Source organism: Oryx dammah, unplaced genomic scaffold, assembly GCF_014754425.2.
Source record: "Oryx dammah isolate SB20612 unplaced genomic scaffold, SCBI_Odam_1.1 HiC_scaffold_18, whole genome shotgun sequence".
NCBI lineage: Eukaryota > Metazoa > Chordata > Mammalia > Artiodactyla > Bovidae > Oryx > Oryx dammah.
Genome location: NW_024070202.1, coordinates 16,820,234 through 16,840,944, shown reverse-complemented (window position 1 = coordinate 16,840,944; position 20,711 = coordinate 16,820,234). Strand labels below are relative to the sequence as shown.

General features: G+C 43.2%; 2 protein-coding genes and 1 pseudogene across 16 annotated transcripts in view; 1 reads left to right on the top strand and 2 right to left on the bottom strand.

The window, feature by feature from the left end:
* Positions 1-251: 251 nt before the first annotated feature.
* Positions 252-11,129, bottom strand: LOC120878271 (annotated as a pseudogene).
* A 7,053-nt stretch (positions 11,130-18,182) lies between these two features.
* On the bottom strand, positions 18,183-20,231 carry LOC120878270 (5'-3' exoribonuclease 2-like). The gene is made up of 2 exons (XM_040260947.1): positions 19,964-20,231; positions 18,183-18,681 (listed from the first exon to the last, which is right to left on the bottom strand). The coding sequence occupies exons 1-2, from the start codon at positions 20,229-20,231 to the stop codon at positions 18,635-18,637; spliced, it is 315 nt and encodes a 104-aa protein (XP_040116881.1). The 3' UTR covers positions 18,183-18,634.
* Positions 18,997-20,711, top strand: part of ICA1 (islet cell autoantigen 1) — a 164,479-nt gene continuing 162,764 nt past the window's right edge. For 8 of the 15 annotated variants that reach the window (XM_040260521.1, XM_040260519.1, XM_040260525.1 and 5 more), the window contains exon 1: positions 19,393-19,520. The gene's annotated coding sequence lies outside the window, so the exon portion shown is untranslated. Of the gene's footprint in view, positions 19,170-19,392; positions 19,521-20,213; positions 20,349-20,711 lie in introns of those variants that run through there. The other 7 variants (XM_040260518.1, XM_040260512.1, XM_040260517.1 and 4 more) reach the window with 6 other exon arrangements.

The following is a 20,711-nucleotide window of genomic DNA, read 5'->3' as shown; positions in this document are numbered from 1 at the left end:
CCCTAGTGGTAAAGACTCCGCCTGCCAATGCAGGAGACATGAGACTCAGGTTCTGTCCTTGGATTGGGAAGATCCCCTGGAGGAGGGCATGGCAACCCACTCTAGTATTCTTGCCTAGAGAATCCCATGGACAGAGAGAGGAGCCTGGAGGGCTTCAGTCCATGGGGTCACAAAGAGTTGGACACGACTGAAGCAACTTAGCCTGTGCACACAATCTAACCTAACCTTTTTTTTTTTTTAATCTTTCAAACTTATTTCAGGGCACTGATCCACAATGGATTTTAGATCTTGTAGAATGCAGCCAGGTCCATAGACTGTACATACTCGTCAAAAGCAGTGATCTGCTCCTCCAGCATGTCTGTCCCAACTTTGTCATCTTCAACTACACACTGGATTTGAAGTTTTTTAATGCCATACCCAACCAGAACTAGTTTAGAAGAGGCCCAGACCAAGCTGTCCTCTTGAACACTTCTGATGCACTCCTCTAGTTTTGCAAGATCTGTCTCACCATCCCAAGGTTTCACGTCTAATAAGTCGGAAGACTGGGCAACAAGGTCTGGATTTTTGGCTTTCTTTGACTCATACTGTGCAAGGCGCTCTTCTCTTCACCCCTTGGCTTCTTCACGTTCCTCCTCCTCCTCAGATCCGAAGCGATCAATGTTGTCATCGTTATCTTTACTATCTATAGCTCCACTTTCTGTGATGTCTGCCACATTAACTTGCCCAAGGCCTTCTTCACTCCTGACAGGCTGGCCTTTCCCTTTTCGTAAGAGGTGATGTGACTTCACCAATGGATGGCATAACACAAGTTGGCAAATGGTGGGCGGGAGATGGCTTCAAATACTGCCACATCTGCTTTTGATGGCACGTACCACTCAATGTAGCTCTTGTCCGCCAAGTAGTCGTTGAGCACCTGGAGGCCTGTGGGCGTTTTGGGTCTCCAAAACCCATGGCAATGGCTAGTGGGGAACTGGGCGGCAGCAGAGGGAAAGAAAAGCGCGAGCACTCCACAGCAAGTACTAAAAGGGAAAAAAAAGGTGAACTTTTTTTGAAGTCTAGTCTTAAGTTTCTTCGGGTTTCAAGTACTGTTGAGTCTGAAGCTCATTCAATACTGATTTACCATAAAAATTGATTAACAATACACAAGTTTCTTTAAGACATAAAACATAGAATATGAAAATCCAGTGATCCATCCTTATACGTTCCTACCAAGCTAACATATTTTAGTAGAAAATCATTTACTACACGTTTTGCAGAAAGAACACAGTTTACCTGAAACCATAGGCAGATGAAGCCTTTCAGGATGCATTAAAGTGCTGGTGAAAAGTGAAAGTCGCTTAGTCGTGTCCGACTCTTTGCGACCCCGTGAACTATACAGTCCATGGAATTCTCCAGGCTAGCATACTGGAGTGAGTAGCCTTTCCCTTCTCCAGGGGGTCTTCCCAAACCAGGGATCAAACCCAGGTCTCCTGCATTGCAGGCGGATTCTTTACCAGCTGAGCCACGAGGGAAGCCCAAGAATACTGGAGTGGGTAGTGCTGGTAAATGAAAGTAAACAAATAAAAGCATAGTCATGAAATGAAAGACGGATCAAATACAATTATACGTAACAGTAAAAATAATTAACCCAAGTGATTTATCAAATGTGCTAATGGTGTAATTTAAAGATGAATTGGGTGTTTTGTTTGTTATTGATGTGATTTCTGATGTAAAGGGTTTTTTCTTTGCTTTGCTTTTATATCCAGGTCTGTTCTAGATGGCTGTTTCCTCAAGAATGGGCCACAAACCAACAAACCAAGGGAAAAGACAAATATGGGGAAAGGTCAGGATGAAGGAAGAAAGGAAAACAGAAAGAGAAGGAAAGGGAATATTTCCTCATTGTAAACCAATGCGCTCACTGTGTCTTCTCTGACCCAGTCTCCATGCTGGGATCGGCAACAAAAGTCAATAGGCCTTACTGCTCCAAGCCTACCAGCTGTTGGAAGAGGTCATCCAGAGAACATGACCACCAGTTAACCAGGAGCTGGACCTGCACATCTGGAGGCTTCTTACACCCTCCCTTGCCCTTGGAATGTATGTTCTGCCCACCATTCTCACAGTGGGAACGGTTTCAAGGACACAGCCTCGAGAGAGCTATGTTTATTGAGACTGTTTGGATGGTATACAAGACAGAACACTGCCAAGGCCTCTACATAAACTCTTAAGATTCTGGTGGGCAGCTGAGGACATCTACTCATCTTGCAGCTGCCCAAGACAAGCCTTTTATGTAAGTTCCTTTGCCTATTAACTGCCACCTACCAATCTAGAGTTGCCTGCCTCTTTCTTTGTTCTCTCCTTGCCCTCCGTCCCCATGCTGCAGTCCATGGGGTCACAAAGAGTCAGACATGACTGAGCAACTGAACTGAACTGAACTGAACTGCCCTCTGTCCATGGAATTTTCCAGGCAAGAATACTGCAGTGGGTAGCCATTTCCTTCTTCAGGGGATCTTCCCGACCCAGAAATTGAGCTCACATCTCTTGCATCTCCTGCACTGGCAGATGAATTCTTTCCTACTACACCACCTGTGTGCTGTGCTGTGCTCAGTTGCTCAGTCGTGTCCGACTCTTCATGACCCCATGGGCCCGCCAGGCTTCTCTGCCCATGGGATTCTCTAGGCAAGAATGCTGGAGTGGCTTGCCATTTCCTCTTCCAGGGGATCTTCCCAACCCAGGGATCGAACCTAGGTCTCCCACACTGCAGGCAGATTCTTTACCAGCTGAGCCACCAGGGAGCCCCTAAACACATGGTTACCTAACATTATTTGCACAAAGGTAAAGCACAGCAAGGAAGAGAACACAGAGTTCCTTACAGAGTTTTGTGTCTGGATCTTATGAACCCTTCCTTTGGTGAGTTACCTCACCAAAGCTTCCCCAGCCACTTAGTTCCATAGAGCCAATACTTCTCAAGTGCAGTGTGCACTGGAATAACCTAGGCAGATAGCTTAGAATCCAGAATCTTCAGCTTCAACCCAAAGGTTAATCCACCAGGTCTGGATAGACTGTATGTTGTTAACGAGCCTCTTAGGTGCTACCCATGCACCATGAAGCTGACGAAAGTGATTCTGAAAGTGATTCGACCCTAGGGAGACAGATTCAGGTCAGCAGAGGACCCACACATTCTCTGAATTTTTAGAAACGCAGATAGTAATTATAGCCATTAGAAAGGTTGAGTATAAATCAAGAAGGCCAGTTCAGATAAAAAAGAAAAACCTGCAAGATTGTATTAAAGATTGAATGGTACTGGTAATAAAGAATGGTACCCATACGGCTTCAAAAGTTTTTTGCTTTGTTTTTTATTTTCTTTCTGGCTCCACTGGGTCTCCTTTACTGCTCTCAATCTCTAGTTTCGGCGAGCAGGGGCTAGTCTCTAGTTGTGGTGCATGAGCTTCCCTTGCTAGCAGAGTACCAGCTCTAGGCATGCAGATTCTGGAGCACAGTCTCCATAATTGTGGCACATGGGTTTAGTTGCTCCACAGCATGTGGAATTTTCCCACACCAGTGATCAAACCCATGTCCCCCACTTTGGCAAGCAGCTTCGTAACCACTGGACCACCAGGGAAGTCCTGGCTTCAGATATTTTTTAAACTATTCTAAAATTGTTTTCTGCTTACGTGATGAAGAGAGAGTTCTGACAGGAGAAAAGTAGAACATTTATGACTAAATATCATGGATAAAGCAAAAGGCCTAAGTAGACATAAATAGCAGACTCACCATGGTTTGCAACAGGGCAACAGAATGACATGTTTATCTTTATAAACTTGTAGTTGCTGGAGCCCCACTCCAGAACTATGGAGTCAAAATCTTTGAGGATAAACCCCAGTCAAGGAACATGTTGATACGCTGTAAGAGCTGAGAACCACTGCTTTAAACCAGGGCCGCTTGAAGGAAATTTACCTAAATAGTAAGGTTAGCTTTCTGAATGATGGTTTCCTTTACAAGCTGAATCTATCCCACTAAACTGTTGAACTGATCATCACAATTAAAAGCACTACAAATATATATATATAAAATATTAAAATTATTACTGGCAAATTTGTTAATTTTTATTAAAAATATTTTAAAGCCTAAAATATAATTAGGTTTATATAAAGTTTTATCATTTAGGCTTCCCTGGTGGCTCAGGTGGTAAAGAATCTGCCTGCAATGCGGAGGACCCCAGTTCAATCACTGGGGCGGGAAGATCAGATCCCCTGGAGAAGGAAATAGCAACCCACTCCAGTATTCTTGCCTGGAGAATTCCATGGACCAAGAATCCTAGACAGCTAGAGTCCATGGGGTCGCAAACAGTCTGACACAACTGAGCAACTAACACAAAAAAATTTATCATTTATAACATATATTCACATGTATTAATGAGAGTAACATTTTCGAATGGAAGTTATTGTCCACATTTGACTCTTGAATAAACAAAGAGTAAATTAGTTCAGTGATTCCCAAGCTTGTTTGTGTGTTGACATCAATCACTTGGCGGGAGAACATCGAAAAATACTGACGTCTGTGTCACAGCACTAGAGAATGTGATTTAACTGGTCTTGGGTGTGGCCTGGGTTTTGGAATTTTTTAGAGACCCTGTGTGGGCTTTCCTGGTGGTTCAAACGGTAAAGAAGCCCTCTGATTCTAATTTGCAGACAAGTTTAAGAAACCCTGGACTAGCCCCCAATCACTCAGATGGTAATTAACAAGGCTGGAATTCAGGCATTCTGACATCAGGTTGCTGCTGCTGCTGCTGCTAAGTCGCTTCAGTTGTGTCCGACTCTGTGCGACCCCATAGACAGCAGCCCACCAGGCTCCCCCGTCCCTGGGATTCTCCAGGCAAGAACACTGGGGTGGGTTGCCATTTCCTTCTCCAACATCAGGTTAATGCTCATGAACTGTATTTGGCATAATGATCAAAGAGAACCATTAACCTCAACCAATATTTATTGTTTCTCAATAGAACAGTTTCCAAACTTCTCTGGCCATAAGAATCAACTCAGTTGGGTGTTAAAAATACAGATTCTTTCTGATTCAGAAAGAACTTTCTGATTCCGTAGGTTTGGAAAGGCCCAAAAGGCCTGGAGTATGTGCATGCTTCACAAGCCACCTTAGTCTACTTGGGATGTTGTAACAAGCCACCTGGGTGGCTTGTGAAAAATAGAAATTTCTCAGTTCTGGGGGCTGGGAAGTCCAAGAGCAAGATACTGGCAGATTCGGTGGCAGGTGAGAGCCCTCTTTCTGGTTCATAAATGGTTGTCCTCCTACTGTGTCTGCACACATGGAGAGAGCTCTCTGGGGTCTCTTTTATGAGGAGAGAGTAGCACATGCATGCTCAGTCATGTCCAGTTCTTTGCGACCCCATGGACTGTAGCCTGCCAGGCTCTTCTGTCCATGGGATTCTCCAGGCAAGCATACTGGAATGGATTGCCATTTCCTCCTCCAAGGGATCTTCCCAACCCAGGGATCAAACCCACACCTCCTGTATCTCTTGCATTGCAGGTGGATTCTTTACTCCCTGCGCCTTGAGGGAAGCCCCTTTGGTTGTTCTTCAGTCACTGTCATGACTGACTGTTTACGACCCCATGGACTGTAGCATGCCAGGCTCCTCTGTCCTCTACTGTCTGCTGGAGTTGGCTCAAATTCATGTCTGTTGAGTCAGTGATGCTATCTAACCATCTCATCCTTGCTACCCTCTTTTTTTGCCTTCAATCTTTCCCAGCATCAGGCTCTTTTCCAATGAGTCAGCTCTTCACATCAGGTGGCCAGAGTAGTGGAGTTTCAGCTTCAGCATCAGTCCTTCCAATGCATATTCAGGGTTGATTTCCTTCAGGATTGAGGGATTTGATCTCCTTGCAGTCCAAGGGACTCTCAAGAGTCTTCCCCAACATCACAGTTCAAAAGCATCAATTCTTTGGCACTCAGCCTTCTTTATGGTCCAACTCTCACATCCATACATGACTACTGGAAAAACCATAGCTTTCACTATATGGACCTTTGTTGGCAAAGTGATATCTCTGCTTTTTAATATGCTGTCTAGATTTGTCATGGCTTTCCTTTCAAGGAGCAAGCATCTTTTAATTTCATGGTTGCAGTCACCATCTGCAGTGATTTTGGAGCCCCCAAAATAAAATCTATCACTGCTTCCACTTTTGGCCCATTTATGAGGACACTAATTCTATTCATGAAGTTTCTGCCCTCAGGACCTAATCACCTCCCAAAGGCTCTACCCCAAATACATTGGGGATTAGATTTCAGCCTACAAATTTGGAAACACACACACATATACAGTCTATAGAACAGGTACTTACATGATTTTTAGGATAAAATAAGAGTGGAAGAAACTATAACAAAGAATATCAAACCACATCATTCAGTACATAATAGTACTATTGAACGTCAAAGTTAGAATTAAAACATGGCTAAGGATTAATGAAGAGACATTACCCAACACAAAGCCAAGAGAAGTAATTGACACTCACCCTGGAAGGATCTAGTTATATAAAACTATTTACTCATTAATTCAAGAAATTTTCTTAAAAAAATTGTGTGTCAGGTCTTAGTTGCCGCACATGGGATCTATGATCTTTGTAGCAGCATGCAGGTTCTTTTAGTTGTGGCATCTTGAATCTTATTTCCTGGCCAGGAATTGAAACTAAGCCCCCTACATTGGGAGTTCAGGGTCTTAGCCACAGGCCCATCAAGGAAGTCCTCAAGAAACTTACACATCTAAAGCACTTTGGTAGTTAAAGACAAGTTAAAGTCAGAATTTTTGCTCTCAAAGACCTAATTATCTATGTACATCTCTTGTGGGAAAATACAAACTGTTTGAGTGAGTATGGGATATAAGTCCAGGAGTCCTTATTTTCCTGAGAAAGTTACCATTTAAGATTGCTTCAGCAAGCCTGTAATGAGAACTCTAACAGGCATTTGGGAGATACAGAAAACGTTGTGGCAGTGGTTGTGATAATAATAAGAGAAGGGCCAGGAGGTAACGGGATATCCTAAAGAGTTGAAGGACACCTCCAGTGAAAGTCTGACCTTGCAGCAGGAGACAGTGATCATTCTTGAGTGAATGAGTCCAGAAAGAGGGGAGTGAACATCGGGACTGAGGAAGAAGAGCTAACAAGCAGGAATCAGTTGGAAGGTGAGTAAGGCAAATTAGGAATGATAAAGGTTTTGAATTTCTTGATCAGGCATTTCATTTTGATGTAACCTTTGGAAGATTTTATAGCTGGGGCTGAAGCCAGGAAATCATAATAGTGTTTAATTAACTTCATACTTTAAAAGTAATTCTGAGACATAGATTCTGTCTTCTATTACTTTACACATCATCACCCCTTCCACCATCACCCAACATATCCAGACAGTCACACTCTCACACATACATGCAATTCTTAGCATAAAGCAGGTACAAGAATAAGTACTAAAAATACTTATATTGCAACCATCTAAACTGGCTTAGTATTGAAGTATCAATAAATACGCAACCCTAGGTGGAAAGATTTTAAGTTCCAGGTAAGAAACACCCAGGGTTGGAAAGATAATGGAAGTAAGACTGAGAAGAGTGAACAGAAAAGCTGAGCAACACTAGTTAAAGAAACCGTAGTCCCTTGTACTGAACCATAAACTTAAAGTGAAACAGAATTTAATAGCTAACTGAGTATGAGGTAACCTACTAGAAAGGAATTCAAAATAATTTTGAGGCTTTTCAGCTTGCCTGAACACATAAAAGAAAGAGCTCTGGAAGGAAAACATGGCTGAGTCATGTCAAATTGGAGATAATAAGTTCTAATTAAACAAATGATAAACCATCCTAGTAGTGATATCCTGAATCTAAGAGTAAAATAGAAAAGTCCTGATATATATATATATATATATGAAAACTCAATTGATGATCCCTGTTCGCACTCAGATCTGGACTACACCTGACCCCCTAAAAAAGCAGAGATCTATTTATTTTTTAATTGGAGGAAAATTGCTTTACAATTTTGCGTTGGTTTCTGTTGTATGACAATGCAAATCGGTCATAAATATATATATTTCCCCTCTTTCTGGAGCCTCAGTCTCCTCCCCCCATCACACCCGGCTAGGTCATCACAGAGCGCCAGGCTGGGCTCCCTGTGCAATACAGCAGCCTCCCACTAGCCATCTACTTTACACGATAGTGTATATATGTCAACACTACGCTCTCAATTGGTCCCACTCTCTCCTTCACCTGCTATATCCAGTCTGTTCTCTACATCTGCATCTCTATTCCTTCCCTGCAAATGCGTTCATCGGTACCATTTTTTTCTAGATGCCGTACATAGGTGTTAATATACGATATTTGTTTTTCTCTTTCTGACATACTTCCCTCTGTATAACAGGTTCTAGGTTCAGGAAAGCAGAGATTCTTAGAACTACTTCTAGCTTTTCCAATCCCAATGCTCTTCTACATATTTTCATAACCAGCTCAAGACTGTCACCCAGGAATAAAATCACTTGAAATAGGAGGAAAACTAGAACCTGAACTAGGGTAAGGGTCTCACCATTAGGGAGTCTCTAAGATTTACCTAAGCAGTTCTCATTTGACATGGCAGCAGCAACAGCAAGCAGAAGAAAGCCACAGACTTTTAGCACTGGAAGGAATCTTAAAGGTTGGTCTAGAGGTCAGAAGCATAAAATGTTAAATCAATAAGGAATTTGAAATCAATAAGAAATCACATAACCAGGATTTCTAAACATTTTCAAAGGTAAGGATCTCTTCTATTTATTTCTAGTGTCAAATTTTTAATCTTCCTTATATCTGCAAATTGTAAAATTCAGTATGCACACTATAAAACAAATCCAAGCATTACCACAGAACATAAGTGAAAATGCAACTTTCCCCCTCCTCCAACCTCAGCCCAAAGATCACTCCCTAGAGACAGCCTCTGTTAACATTTTAGTGAATATCATTAAAAGCCTATGCTTATATATAAAATATTTACTTAAATAGAATCATATTTCACATGGTGTTGTGCAAGCTGCTATTTTCACTCAAAAGAAAAAGAAAGAAAACATCTTGACCTCATTTTTAAAATAGCTGTCAGTGTTCCAATACCTAAATTACCATAATTTAGTTAACTAACCCTTCCTTTAGAAGGACAATTTACTGTTTTTAAAGTTTTAATATTATAAACAGTGTTGTGATGCTCATCTCCAAATGTTCACTTTTGTACATTCACCTAATTATTTCTGTGGGAAAAAAAAAATCCTAAAAGTGGAAATGTGAGATCACAGGCACACACAGTCAACATTTTGTATATATTGCCAAGTTACACCCCATAAAGCAATGTAAAATTTTTATTTCTAACCTAAGCGTCCATTAGTGGATACATGGATAAAAGAGTTGTGATCTATATATATCATATTTAATATATATAAATATTATTCTCCCTGGAGTAGGAAATGGCAATCCCACTCCAGTATTCTTGCCTGGAAAATTCCATGGACAAAGGAGCCTGGTGGGTTATAGCCTATGGGGTCACAAACAGTCGGACACGACTGAGTGATTGAGCATGCACACATAATATTATTCAGCCAAAAAAAAAGGAAATCTTACCATTTTCAACAACAAGGATGCACCAAAACAGCATTATGTTAAGTGAAATAAATCAGACAGAGAAAGACAAATACTATATGATCTTGCTTACATGTGGAATCTAAAAAAAAAGCAAAAACCTCCAAACTCATAGAAAGACAGATCAGACTTGTGGTTACTATAGGCCAATGGTGCAAAGAGGAGAAACAGCAGGATGATGACTAAAAGTACAAACTTTTAGTCATAAGATAGGTAAGTAATATCGAAGAAGGCACTGGCGACCCACTCCAGTATTCTTACCTGGATAATCCCGAAGACAGAGGAGCCTGGTAGGCTGCAGTCCATGGGGTCGCGAAAAGTCAGACACGACTGAGTGACTTCACTTTCACTTTTCACTTTCATGCATTGGAGAAGGAAATGGCAACCCACTCCAGTGTTCTTGCCTGGAGAATCCCAGGGACGGCGGAGCCTGATGGGCTGCCGTCTATGGGGTCGCACAGAGTCGGACACGACTGATGCGACTTAGCAGCAGCAGCAGGGACATAATATACAACGTGATGACTGTAGCTAACACTGTTCCATGATACACAAGATATTTGTTGAGAGAATAGAGTCCAAGAAGTCTCATCATAAGAGAACTTTTTAATTTTTATTGTACCTGTATAAGAGGATGGAAGTCAGTTAAACCTACTGTAATACTCATCTCACAATACACACAAATCAAATCATCAAGCTATACACTTGAAACTTCTATAGGGATGTATGTTGATTATTTCACCATAATACTGGAAAAAATTTTGTTTTCATCCTCAGTTTATGAGAGTACGGACTTGTCCATGTCCGATATCTTCAACACTAAGAATTATGCTTTTTTCATGTTTGACAGTATGATAAAAATGTTTTTAAGTTGAAAATTTTGTATTGAAAAATTCTTTTGAAAAATTTTACTAGTTTAATTTCTTCTTTTATGAATTGTCTGTCCCTGGGCTTTTCAGTGGGAGTGTTCATGAGACCCCTTCTTCAATACTGAAAAATTCTTAGACTCTCTACCACTAAATAGCAATATTAATTGCACACATAATATTGACCAATAAAATACATAATACAAAGTTACTGTTAATTCATTAATGACCAAGATAGAGTAACAGGAACCAGATGTATACCTCTACCTGAAATAAATAAAACAGATAATGCCATTCAAATATTAGATATTAGGGGAAAATATTTATCCTTCCATCCCTCCACTGAAGTCCCTGGCACTGATTTCTTTTTTCTTTTCCATCTCCATAGTGTTGCCTTTTCCAGAATGTCATATAACTGGAGTCATTCAGTGTGAGGCCTTTTTGGACTGGCTTCTTTCACTTAGCAGCATGCTTTTAAGGTTCCTCCACGTCTTTTCTTAATAGCAAACTTTTAAACACTGACTAATATTTCACTGTGTGGAGGTTTATTTATCCGCTTACCCATTAAAAGACATCTTGCTTGCTCCAAATTTTGGACAGTTGTGAATAAAGCTGTCATAAATGTTCACGAGCAGGTTTTTCTGTGACATGTTTTCAACCCATTTGCATAAAAACTAGGAAGTGAAATTGCAGGTTAGTGTGTTAACAGCAAGTTTAGTTTTATAAGAAACTGCCAGATACTGGGTTTCCCAGATGGTGCTAGAGGTAAAGAACCTGCCTACCAATGCAGGAGACCTAAGAGATGTGGGTTCAATCCCTGGGTCGGGAAGATCCTCTGGAGTGTAGGAAATGGCAACCCACTCCACTATTCTTGTCTGGAAAATCCCATGGCTAGAGGAGCCTGGCAGGCTACAGTCCATAGGGTCACAAAGAGTTGGACATGACCTAATAAGACTTTGCATACATGCACACCAGACTATCTTCCAAAGCGGTTTTATCAATTTATATTTGCACCAGCAATGAATGATGGTTCCCTTTGCTTTACCTTCTCAACTGTACTTGGTGTTTTTCAGTGTTTTGGATTCTAGTAGGGGTGCATTGGTATCTTATTTTAATTTGCAATTCCTTAAGGACAAAAGCACAAGCTGGAATCAGGATTGCCAGGAGAAATATCAATAACCTCAGATATGCAGATGACACCACTCTTACGGCAGAAAGCAAAGAGGAACTAAAGAGCCTCTTGATGAAACTGAAAGAGAAGAGTGAAAAAGCTGGCTTGAAACTTAACATTCAGAAAACGAAGATCATGGTATCTGGTCCCATCATTTCATGGCAAATAGATGGGGAAGCAATGGAAACAGTGATAGACTTTCTTTTCTTGTGCTCCAAAATCACTGCAGATGGTGACTGCAGCCATGAAATTAAAAAGAAACTTGCTCCTTGGAAGAAAAGCTATGATCAACCTAGGACAGCATATTAAAAAGCAGAGACATTACTTTGCCAACAAAGGTCTATCTAGTCAAAGCTATGGTTTTTCCAGTAGTCATGTATGGATGTGAGAGTTGGACCGAAAGCTGAGCACCGAAGAATTGATGCTTTTGAACTGTGATGTTGGAGAAGACTCTTTAGAGTCCCTTGGACTGCAAGAAGATCCAATCAGTCAGTCCTAAAGGAAATCAGTCCTGAATATTCATTGGAAGGACTGATGTTGAACCTGAAACTCCAATATTTTGACCACCTGATTTGAAGAACTGACTCATTGGAAAAGACCCTAATGCTGGGAAAGATTGAAGGCAGGAGGAGAAGGGGATGACAGAGGATGAGATGGTTGGATGGCATCACTGATTTGATGGACATGAGTTTGAGCAATCTCCGTGAGTTGGTGGACAGGGAAGCCTGGCATACTGCAGTCCATGGGGTTGCAAAGAGTTGGACATGACGGAGTGACGGAACTGAAGTGAACTTAACAACATCATAGGGGAGATGAATTAATTAGGATAAAGGCTGGGCTATAATAATATTCAAAAATATAATGGCTTAAACAATAACGAACTTCATTTCCTTCTCATAAAACAATCCACTATGGGCAAATCAGGTGGTTAGGGATCCATCTCTTTGTCATCCTCCAAGTATTTCCCCCATCTGCATGGCCAGACAGGATCCAACCTGTGGGAAAGGGGAAAGGCAAAGGTAAGGTGTGTGTTTCTTTCAAAGGCATGACCCGAAAGTTACACACGTTTTTCGGTCACATCGTATTGGCCAGAACCTGGTCACATGGCCATGCCATGCCATAAAGGAGCTAGAAAATACAGTCTTCAGCTGGGCAAAATGTGCTCAGTTGAAATTTGTATTACTGTAGAAAAAAAGAATAAATAGTGAGACATGACTAACAGTATCTGTTACTAGTTACAGACACTAACATTATCTGCCAAAGAAAGTTAGCAATGGAATTAGAATAGAAGGGGCTTCCCTGGTGCACCAGCGTTAAGAATCTGCCTGTCATTGCAAGGGACACAGGTTCAATCCCTGCTCTGGGGCAGATCCCACATGCTGCAAGGCAGCTAAGCTGATGGCCACAACTACTGACCCTGTGCTCTAAAACCTGAAAGCCACGACTATTGAGCCCATTTGCCGCAACTCCTGAAGCCCACCTGCCCTAGAGCCCATGCTCCACAAGAGAAGCCACCGCAACGAGAAGCCCGCACACCGCAACGAGGAGCCCGCACACTGCAACGAGGAGCCCGCGCACCGCAACGAGAAGCCCGCACACGGCAACGAGAGAGTAGCCCCCATTCTCCGCAACTAGAAAAAGCCCGCACAGAGCAATGAAGACCCAGCATGGCCAATAAATACACAGATAAAAATTTTTATTAAAAAAGTAGAAGAGGTAAAGTGCATCCGATTGGGAATTAGGAAACAGCGGTTATAGTCCTAATTCAGCCTTACTCTGATTAAACCAAATTTTGACCCCTGTGTTTCAGCCTGAGTTCTTAGTGAGTCTTCTAAACTGTCCCTGTACACAGAGAAAAAGACACAGCAAAGACCTACAGTGCACCTTCCTAATCTTTAAGTCCTGTTTTTAATTAGACAGTGACCCTTTGAGGTGGTCATTATCTGCAAGTCTGCCAAAACCAACGCATGGCTATGACCTCTGTGCTAAAATTTGCCCAGATCCCAGCACAGTTCCTAGTGAGAAGCAGGGTTATACTGGATGGCACATGATTAAATAAAATTCTCCACTGGCAGTGAATAAGATGTCCCTTTTTTATGCCATCACCAGCAATTTTCTTGCAGAAGTTTCAGTGAATGATACTGAGGGTAGAAGTGTAGGGAGCTGTATTATTTATATATAAATCTAAGCTGGTGCAGCAATGAAAATAATTACCTTTCTCTTCAGTGTAAAATAAGCCTTTTCATTGTAGCCTTAATTTTGAAAGGAAAGGAAGTTAATTTTAATTAACGAAAGTTAATGCTTTTAATTAAACATCTGTTCTATTTTCACATGCACATAGAAGTTTGCTTAAAGATATAATCAGTCCATCCTAAAGGAAATCAACACTGAATATTCACTGGAAGGACTGATGCATAAGCTAAAGATTCAATAATTTGACCACTTGATGTGAAGAGCCAACTCATTGGAAAAGAGCCTGATGCTGGGAAAGATTGAAGGCAAAAGAAGGTGGATGAGATGGTTAGATAGCATCACTGACTCAATGGACATAAATTTGAGCAAACTCCAGGAAATAGTGGAGGACAGAGGAGCCTGGCATGCTGCAGTCCATGGGGTCACAAAGAGTTGGACATGACAAAGCAACTGAACGACAAAGAACTAAATGATGAGTAATTCCTGTGGTCATGTATGGATGTGAGAGTTGGACTGTGAAGAAAGCTGAGTGCCGAAGAACTGATGCTTTTGAACTGTGGTGTTGGAGAAGACTCTTGAGAGTCCCTTGAATGGCAAGGAGATCCAACCAGTCCATTCTAGAGATCAGTCCTGGGATTTCTTTGGAAGGAATGATGCTAAAGCTGAAACTCCAGTACTTTGGCCACCTCATGCGAAGAGTTGACTCATTGGAAAAGACTCTGATGCTGGGAGGGATTGGGGGCAGGAGGAGAAGGGGACGACAGAGGATGAGATGGCTGGATGGCATCACCGACTCGATGGACATGAGTTTGAGTGAACTCCAGTAGTTGGTGATGGACAGGGAGGCCTGGCGTGCTGCAATTTCATGGGGTTGCAAAGAGTTGGACACAACTGAGCAACTGAACTGAACTGAATAATAGAAGCTTTGTTTTGCTATGTACAGAACACAACTGATCACAAGAATTAAACAAAAACTGGTCAATATATTTAGTACATATCCTTGAGTACATCTAATTTCTGTATTACAAGATACAGTGAATAAACAACTTTATCTCCTCCAATAAAATTTAGCTTAATCTTTCTTTAAATTTTGATCACTGATAAAAATTAAACAAATTTAATAACTTTTAAAACATCATTTTTCCAAAATCTATCACCTAGCAACTCTAAAGCAAAAACATTTTTCTTAATGAACCGAGATTTGCATGTGTAGCTCATATTAAACACATTGATAATAAGAATAATTTAAGCTCTACCCTAGCAGGTACCAAAAGAGTATAGATGATGATGTCAAAGATGAGTCATAAAATAAAAGGATTTCAGAGCTCCAGAAAGCTGTATCTTTCTGGATGAACGGCAGAGCAAATATTTGCCTTATGGTGCGCATTCACCAAGAGGCACAAGGATTCTGCCTCACTTGCTCTTGTTGGCTGAGAGCACAAGCAGCATTCAGAACATTAAAATATAATACAAACAGTACACTAACGTCTATAATATGTAGATGGTAATTTGTCTATATATATATTCATACATACATTTATGCATTTTATGCATTATATGTGTTGATATATATGTGTGTGTGTGTGTGTGTGTGTGTGTGTAATTGTTTCTTCTCCAGCCCTAAGCAAACACCAATCTACTTTGTCTCTGTAGATTTCCCTATCCTAGACTTTATGAATGGAATCATATAATACATTGACTTTTGTGGTGATTTCTTTCACTTAGAATATTGTCAAGGTTCATCCAAGACACAGCATGTATCAGTATTTTGTCCTTTTCCACGACCCAATAATATTCCACTGCACTACATTTTATTATTCATTCATCCACTTATGGTTGGATTGTTTTTACCTTTTGACTGCTTTGAATAATGCTGCTATATGTGCAAGTTTTTGTGTGGACAGAGGTCTTCATTTCTTGTGGCTATATACAAAGGAGTGGAATTGCTGGGTCATATGTTAACTATGGACTTCCCTGGCGGCTCAGACGGTAAAGCGTCTGTCTGCAATGTGGGAGCCCTGGGAGACCTGGGTTCCATCCCTGGGTCGGGAAGATCTGCTGGAGAAGGAAATGGCAATCCACTCCAGTACTATTGCACCTGTGGAACTGCCTGATCATTTTTCGAAGTGGATACATCTTTCTACATTCCCACCAGCAACGTATGAAAGTTCCTATTTCTCCACCTTTCAGCTTGGATTTTTCTTTAAATAATAGCTTATTTGCTAAGAATGGTGGCACAGGAGAGGAGGGCAACACCCCAAGGAGCTAGCAGAGGCCATACAGCCCTGGACAGCCTACTTTCCAATTCTGTTAATGTGGGAGTAAAATAAATCTCTGTCTCATTTAATTCACTGTTATTGTGTGTCTCTGCTAAGGGTAGCCTAACACAATTCCTAATTCATGTGGTCCCATTAGCAATCTAGAACCTGGAAAGTAGCCCCCAAAAGATCATTGAATATGTAAAGATTTTTTGATCCTGCTACATTCTAGAAAATGCACATTATTTCTTCCACAATTTCACATCCCAGCGTTCAATAGCCATTCTCTTCTTAGTACTTGTGTTCCAATTATCTGCATTTTGAGGTGATACTGTGAACACACAAGCAGCTTGCCATCCGACTGGCTCTAGATGTCTAGATTTGGCTCATTAACAAATGTATCCACCCCAAAGCCAATCTTCTCAGAAATTGTTTCCGGTTCTCACTAGCACCTTGTGGGTGCTCTGCAAGACTGAAACAACTTGATATACAGACACAATGGAAGTATTATAAATGGAGCAATTTTTTAAATGGGAAGGGAAAGCCCTCACTGTGGCAATGCGGCACAAGCACCAGTTTATTACTTCTTCATTTAAGTATTATCCTCAATGTTAGGACAACCTGAATAATGATGAAAAGTCATTTAACACTTTATGTTAAACCCAAGGCATCTCAGTGCCATGTTGACTAACATGGCCTTTTGTAAGGTACAAGGAAACCTGAGTAATTAGTTTCACGAATCAGCTTTCTTTCTCACTCCCCCCAGTACCTGTGTTCCAATTATTTGCATTTTGAGAAGATGCTGTGAATACACACAAGCAACCTGCCATTCTGCTGGCTCTAGATATCTAAAGCTCACTGACGCCAAAGCTCATTAACAAATGTATCTACCACAAAGCCAATCTTTAATAAATAGGGCTTCAAATATGTTTTCAGGTAACTAGTAAATAACCATTGGTGGAAAGGAGAACATTAGAATCAGGAAATTTTGTGACCTATTTCTTTCTCAATGCTTTGATTAACTAATTGATACATTCAGCCAACATTTATTGAGCAACTACTATGTTACAAATAACACTTCATTCTGTTAAAAAAAATGTTTCTTTTAAACTCCCTAAGCTAGGTTTTTACAGTAAGTTAATGCAATGGCACCCCACTCCAGTACTCTTGCCTGGAAAATCCCATGGATGGAGGAGCCTGGTAGGCTGCAGTCCATGGGGTCGCTAAGAGTCAGACATGACTGAGAGACTTCACTTTCAATTTTTACTTTCATGCATTGGAGAAGGAAATGGCAACCCACTCCAGTGTTCTTGCCTGGAGAATCCCAGAGACAAGGGAGCCTGGTGGGCTGCTGTCTATGGGGTTGCACGGAGTTGGACACGACTGAAGCGACTTAGCAGCAGCAATGGTTCTTGGAATCAAATATTTTAAAACAAAATATCTTAATCATCTCCCTTTTGCAAGGAAGTCTTTTTTTCTCGTTTTAAAAGGACTCCCCCCCCGCCCCCGCCTTTTATAAACAGGACAATCATTTGGCTTGTGTTGTCAACAGATTCTGAGTGCTTCTTATAAATGCTAGTTATATAGGAGCAATGTTTTTCTCTTCCCAAATTTCTCCTGAATCTCAGCTTCTCGTCAATCTGCTGTTTTGTAGATCCTATTCATTCAGCATTTGGTTTATTAACGAACATCTTTTAAGGACTTGATATTTGCTCAGCTCTGTATTTTGTGCCCTATTGGGACAGGCTCAAATCCATCTATGACAAACAGAAACCCCAAAGAATATATCCAGAGAATTATGTCAACTTTAAAAGTTATATAAATTCCTGGAGCTGTACCATCTTACTACCTTTCTATTAAAAAATCAATATCTTCTCCTGTACTTTTTCTGTTTCCATCTTGGTCAGACACCTTTCTATCGTGTGTGTGTTAGCCATTCAGTCCTATTGGACTTTTTACAACCCCATGGACTGTAGCCCACCAAGCTCCTCTGTCCATGGAATTCTCCAGGCAAGAATATTGGAGTGGGTTGCCACTTCCTTCTTCAGGGGATCTTCCTGATCCAGGGATTGAACCCGGATCTCCTGAATTGCAAGGGGCTTCTATAATGTTTGAGCCACCGGGGAAGCCCCTTTCTATCTTGAGATTAAACTAAATCTCTTGGTTCAGACAACCCTAGATTCAAATTTATGCTCAACATCCTATTGGCTGAATGCCTTTATGGTACTCTGGGCAACGTTTACATCTGTAAAATATGGGTAATACTCTACCCACATTATTGGGTTGCTGAAGAATTACAGTAAAGTATACAGCATACGCCTGGCTCATAACAAGCAGCCCATTCATGTTATCTGTGGATTTCAGGCTTGTTTGCGTCATTACTCAATAATTATCTTTCCTTTCACCCTGTTAAATTGTTTCAATCGGTGACTATTCAATGAACCTTTTAAGAAATATATAACATGAGGGATGAGTCATAGCACATTAGGACTGCTTTTCAGCATAGATGATTTTAGCAAGCAACACCTTTTCTTCATGTGATCACGGCAGGGTACTCAAAAACAAGACGTTGGTTCTTTCCTGTTGACAAAGAATAAGAGAAGATGAAATTACTTAAGTGTCAGTAACCTAAGTAAAAAAGATTTGTGAAAAATGGGGACGGGAAAAAAAATATATATGTATACAGTTGTTTTTCTTTTCATAGAGCCTTTTAACATTAAGCCCACACTTGATTCCCACATAGAGGCCTGTGTAACTTTTTTTGGCATTGGAGTCAAGACGTGTCCTGTCCTCTAAAGCCACGGAAATCTATCGTGGAGGCAAGTAGCAAGCGCAAAACACCGCACAGTGGGAACCCTGGGGCGTTCGCGGCTGCTCCCACCTGTCGGCCAGGTCATTGTGACGCAAATTCTATGGACACGTGGAACACCTGCGGGAGAGCCGGGGCGGGGTCACCCTGGGCGGCAGATCCGAGCGGGGGGGCCACCCCAGGAGATGGGGGTCGAGGAAGGACCCGAGGGAGTAGAGAGGAGACTCACTCCCCCCATCCCGGACCCGCCCCAAACAGGGTGAGGCCATCGGCCCCTCCCTCCTCTGGGTCCCGGGGTCCTGCTGAGAGGGGTCGCCCGCTGGGCGTCCTCGGAGGGGGAAACAGGGAGGGGAGGCGACGGCGGGGTCCCGGCCCCAGGAGCTCGCCGGGAGGCGAGGGCGCCCGCTCCCCCCGACCGCTGCGCTGCGCTGCGGCGCGCACGGGCTCCGCCGGCTGCGATTCCGGCTGGCGGCGACCGCCGCAGGAAGGACCGGTTCCTGTGCTCCCTCCGCCCCCTTCCCTCGCCTTCTGCTGACGCTGACGTCGGGTGAGGGAGCTGGAGGAACGCTCCGTTCGCGGCCGGGAGGCTCCCGGGGGCCGGGGCTCCGAGGTACCTGCCCTCCGGGGCCCGGGAGGGGGCGAGCCGGGCGGGCGGCAGGCTGCGGCGGGAGATTCCCGGCAGCCGGGCGGTCGGGGGCGCCAGCCTGGGGCTGCCAGCCCTGCCCTCCGCGCGCTGGGTGACAGACAGGTCGCCTCCTCCTGCCCCCTCATCCCCGTGCGGGCACCGCCACAGCCCCTTCCCCTTCCCCGCCTCCGCCCGGGGGCCTGGGAAGGTCTGGCGGAGGCGCGCGCCTGGAGAGCGCGCGTCCGCCGCGGGGCGGCGGGAGGGAAGCGTTCCGCGCTCCGGCCGCACCTCTGGACTCCGCGTCGGCAGCACCCTTCCCCCCCCCCCCCCCCCCCGCCCCCGCGCCGGGCCGCGCCTCCCCGGCCCTTCCGGCCCCGGGACCCCCGCGGTCCCCCCTGGGCTGGGACGTGACTTGTTGCCGAGTTCACCTGCCGCAGCTCCCGGTGTTCGGCTTTTTCTCTTCTCCCCATGCCCCATCTTTGGCGGAGGTGGGAGGGCGCACCAGAAGCACTCGCAGCAGGAGGCCTGCGGTGGATCTCCCCGCCGGGGGAGGTGCTCCGAGCCTCGGACCCGACTGGAGCGGGAGCCCCTAAGCAGGCCGGGTCCCCGCGAACCCCCGCGCGCCCGTTTCCTCTGGGTGCCGCTGACGCCGCCTTTCCTGCCTCGCGCTGTCCTGCTTCCTCTAGGAACGAACATATCCTGTTATTACGTCTGCCTCTGCCCAGAGCGACTGTCCATTAAGCTTTCCCGTTGCCTTTGGACTTGGCGTGCCCCCAGAGGCCCCTCAGCTTCTCTTTGGGCGTCTTAAAAACGGTGCGTGAGCCTTTTCCCTGGCGAAAGGCATATAGTTTAGAAAGGGAATTGGGTTCTCTTCTAGATACCATAAAAAAATTATCACGAGAAAGGGTGCTGGGTAGCAGCCTTAGTATCTGAGACCTGGTAACTTTATAAAAATTATCAGGGCCTGGAAAATGTACTACCAGCTGGTTTGAAAATGATATTGAATGTAGGAAGAAAAGCACAGAAGGCATTGGCCATTAATGTCCTATAAATTATGACTCATTGCAAACATGTCCATGTCCAAACATTTCGGTAAAAACTCGCCAGAAAAATACCAAGTTGGTTTCTGAAGACCTTTAGTTTGGTTTTTTTGAGATTGAGATCTGAACTGTTCCC

Coding starts and splice junctions, on each gene's coding strand:
- LOC120878270 (XM_040260947.1), bottom strand. CDS start 20,231: ATGTTCGTTCCTAGAGGAAGCAGGACAGCGCGAGGCAGGAAAGGCGGC. Junction 18,682..19,963: donor AACACCGGGAGCTGCGGCAG/GTGAACTCGGCA, acceptor CTTTGTCAACAG/GAAAGAACCAACGTCTTGTT.